General features: G+C 35.0%; 1 protein-coding gene across 5 annotated transcripts in view; it reads right to left on the bottom strand.

Annotated features, from left to right (window-relative positions):
• The window catches only part of LOC145683977 (uncharacterized), a 75,454-nt gene that overhangs the window by 20,963 nt on the left and 50,265 nt on the right, over positions 1–4,226 (bottom strand). For all 5 annotated transcript variants that reach the window (XR_014131218.1, XM_081755720.1, XM_081755722.1 and 2 more), the window contains one exon: positions 3,401–3,590. Coding sequence is in view for 4 of the 5 variants with exons in the window: in XM_081755720.1 (XP_081611846.1) it covers positions 3,401–3,590 (190 nt within the window). In the remaining variant the exon portion in view is untranslated. The remainder of the gene's footprint in view (positions 1–3,400; positions 3,591–4,226) is intronic.

Genomic DNA, 4,226 nt, shown 5'->3' with positions numbered 1-4,226 from the left:
CTAGAATGAGATAAAAACGCGTGAAGAACAATTTCTAACCATTAGAGATAGTGTTTTACAATTACAACGTAATTTAATAATTTCACCTTACTCTTCTATGGGACCTGTATCTTTTTCACACCTTAGTATGTTAAACTGACTACGTCTGATATTGGAATAGGACCAAAATACAATAACTTTAATTCTTTGTTGTTAATATTGAACTCATGTCTATGTAAGTCATTAAACACAACAACTCGACTGTATATGGTATTACTAACTTCTAGTTTTTGAACACCCCAAAAAACATTGATTTCTATAGCATCATTTCCTATTGATATACAGAGTGAAAAAATATCACAACTGAAGCAAGATTCCAACCGGGTTTCCAGTTTCGCGTTTATAGCGGAATTAACTTCAAAACATTTACGAGTTAGCGGAATTAACTTCAAAACATTTACGAGTTACGGGTTATATAAACATTTAGGAGATAATCTATCTATTAAAATGCTACAATAGCAATTAAAGCGTCTGATCTTCAACCTCTAACGTGTGATTTCAAACCTTTGATTTACGATTATTTGTGATTCACGGTTAACAAAGACAAACACTTTAAAATACGTGTACTTTAAATAAATCATTTAAATAGCTCTCTTTTCTAAAAGTTAGTCTTTTTAAATTACTGTTCAAAGCCTTTGTATTTTAATAAGCCTTCTCCAAAATCAATGCAAATAAATTGTGCTGCCATCTTTGGAGTTCTTTTAAACTATACGTTTGTGGCCAATCCTTTCGACAATGAGATCTCGGAAACTACAGGCTCTAGAAAGATGACGTTTTCCCTGATCGATTGCAAATTTTGTGTAGATTGTCTAGTTCTAATTGAATGTATGAAAAACACGGTCATTATTTCTTTATTACATTTTTACGGATACACCGGAAATGCTCAAATATATAAAAAAAAGCATCATGTCCTACGCATTATACATTCCAACACCACATAACTGTATACAGGGTTTGTATATCTCTCAGGCATTTGTTTCCTGGCCAAATTATAATGAAAAACGAAGGATAATCATTTCTCCAGTCTAAGTTGAACCTTTATTGTTTGGAGTGTTTTACCCAATGAACACCATATATCACTGACATTATAACTAATTGTGTGTATAATGTGTTTGCATATTACATACTGCATTCAAGAAGAAAGAAAACACTGATCATACATGAACTGAAAACTCCAACCGGAAGCAGGCTCAAATCTTGCAAACGGTGCCAGATATTGAAACAGTAATAAAAAAAATCTCTCCTTTACGGTATCTCTTGCCATGTGTCTGTAAAGGGACATGTACAGATATGAGGAATGACAAGGAGATTCATGCTCACATGTGAATGATATGCTATGTAGAGAGCGCAGGTTCAGCTAGCATTTATATATTCTTAATCCTTGTTATAAACCCAAGACATTTCAATGTCGGTCACGCTAATTCCTAATAGTTCATAGTCAGGCTAATAGTTGTCGCTACCGCCAATAACCTCTACCTTACACCAAGAGATGTCGCTAGCGTGAAGCAATTTGCAGATGAACCGAAGGCTAGGGAGGACTAACTAGTCTATATATATAAAAACGAAACTGATTATGTTTGTGACTTCACACCTCTTGAACCACCTGACTGATATCAATCAAATTTTCAACATAGATGAGGTTCCGGACCTGGGATGGTTTTTATCATCTCACTTTGACGGTGCAACTTAGAAAAAGAGGGGGAGGGAAGATATTTAAAAATGATCGAAAATGACCGACATTAGTGTCGAATCCCTAGTTTTCGGAGTCGTTGAGACGAACAGTGACACTTCCGATGTCGTTTAAGTCCAAATTCACCCCTTTATATCCAAAATGAAACGTATTCTTACCATGCGAAGAACGGGTATTCTGCCAGTATAAATATAAATTCAACCGACAGACGTTGTTTGGTTGGATTCACCGTCTCTTTTCAGCACAAGTCTACATAAGAAATGGACCTATAGTTTAAGGTGGAATCCGAATCACCATAATGCTTTCCAATGTTAAAGCTCTTCCATCCATCGAAATCAAACCCGGGACTACTCCATGTATCAAACGGTCAGAGTTGTTCTGTAATGTACAGTCCACGTGGTCTGAGTGTATGGATATCGACATCAAGAGTACGAAAGTAAGCTGTCGAGGGAATGGACTGGTTAGCGTAGTAAATAAAAGAAGGTTAGCTGGAGACCCGGATTTGAAGCTAGTCTAGTCGTATACTTTTTCACTCTTCGTATGTCATTAAATTTAAACATGTAAAGGAATTGGTATGATACAAATCAGTTATTTCCTCAATTTATAAAATCATTTCTTGTATTTCTGAAGATCAACAAACTCAAGAGTACGGATGGAAAGGGTAGTAAATAGCCAGTTGGATGCGACTTGCCCAATAATACAGGAAACAATTTTTACATGCATACACTCATCTGCAAATTGATCGGGCGGCGTTATTCTCAAGATCTTTCCACAGATTTGCTAAACTTCACAAAATATTTCCCTATGGAGTAATCCAGACCAGAAACTTTTAAAAGATTTTTCTTTTCTTCTTGCATTTAACCAAAATCCTTCTAAGAACAACTGCAGCAGACCACAACACACAACGTTTGAATTTATATTGTAACGTGTACATTTGCATCTACTGTCCGCGGAAGGAATACCAACAATATAAATGAATGCATAAATAAATAAGTAAATCACTGTAGCGCTTTAGTGATAATTATCATTATGAATTTTCAACATTCCGATAGTTGTTCACATATCGCAAGCTACAAAAGACTTAATACTACTTGCAATATTTCATATTGCAGAAATAGTTTTCCTACATACATCGTTATTGATGACATACAAAATAATAGCTTATAATTTGAGTTTCAGTATTGATAATATGGATAGCATCACCTATAATTGATATGATTCCAAATACGCTTATTTTCTTTACATTGGCAACTAACACTTGTTAAGAAAACACGTTTGATTATATTTTATTTTTAAGTGTCGCAATTCTTATAGGATACTTCTCTACTACACATCGGGATGCATCCGACCAATTTTTAAAGTGCTCCTATCAATTTTCAAAGTGTTCTATCTTACGAGTAGTAGTAGTGTTGTTCTATCGGACCACCAGTATTCAGAACTATCGCTCGCCATCGCAATTTTCACTGAAACAAACTACGTTGGATGCAAAGGCATAGGAATTTCATCCCATTTACCCTTACAAAATTTGAGTCAAGATACGTTAACACACGAGTATCAAATTCAAGACACGTTAACACAAAAATATCAAATTAATATACTGGGGATTCTCGTGGCCGCCAAAGAAAGGGTTTTGGGAGCACAAATTGACAAATGGTAGTTTAGATAGCTTACCTTGAGGTCCTGGTTTCTCTTGAATGTTTTTACACAATAAGGGCAAGCATGTGGACGCAAATCACTATGAGTAATGCTATGAGCCCTTAATGTGCTTTTAGTAGGGTAAACTCTCCCACATACGGGACATGGAAATTGTTTCCCCTTGTGATACTCCTTATGGCGGTAAAGATTTGACTGGGTCTTGAATCTGGAACACACAATGAGAAACTGAAGATAGAAATGATTCTCAATTTTTTTAATGATAAAGTTCAATCAAGACTTATAAGCGTTTCATTTAAATTAATCTTCTTTGATAATATAAGTTAATAAAAATTTACTACGACATGAATACATGTATTGTAAATAGTACATTTCATTTTGCTAGTAGTATATTACTGGGTTAGTTGGTTGATCTGGGTAACTTCCATTTCAGGACCACGGCAATATGAGCCGCGGATTTACAGCATAATGTGGAATTCGAATCACGTGAGTTCGCACCGGAAATCAAATCTGGGTCTCCCGTGTCATACCCCATACAGTCACGAGGGAGCCCTTATAAATATTACTTTCTAAAATTATTGTTTACTTGTACTTCGTGCTTTAGAATGTTTAATTTTTCAGATTTCTTATGCAACTGATGATGCCCGTTGTTCAACAGGTAAAATGCCAAAATAATTTCAAAAATTAAAAGTTTTAAAAACGAGAACGTAAATCTATTTTAAGTCTGTACTTACAAGCCACTAAATTCAACAACTCATTATAACCTCTCAGATACAAGAAATCTACGTCGAATGACACATTATGCACTCTTGAAGGCAAAATCTCCAATGTACAATCTTATAAG

Source organism: Thermobia domestica, chromosome 4 (assembly GCF_964235325.1).
Source record: "Thermobia domestica chromosome 4, izTheDome1.hap1.1, whole genome shotgun sequence".
NCBI classification, from domain to species: Eukaryota; Metazoa; Arthropoda; class Insecta; order Zygentoma; family Lepismatidae; genus Thermobia; species Thermobia domestica.
The sequence above is the reverse complement of the archived record's forward strand: the minus strand, read 5'-3'. Positions and strand labels throughout refer to the sequence as shown.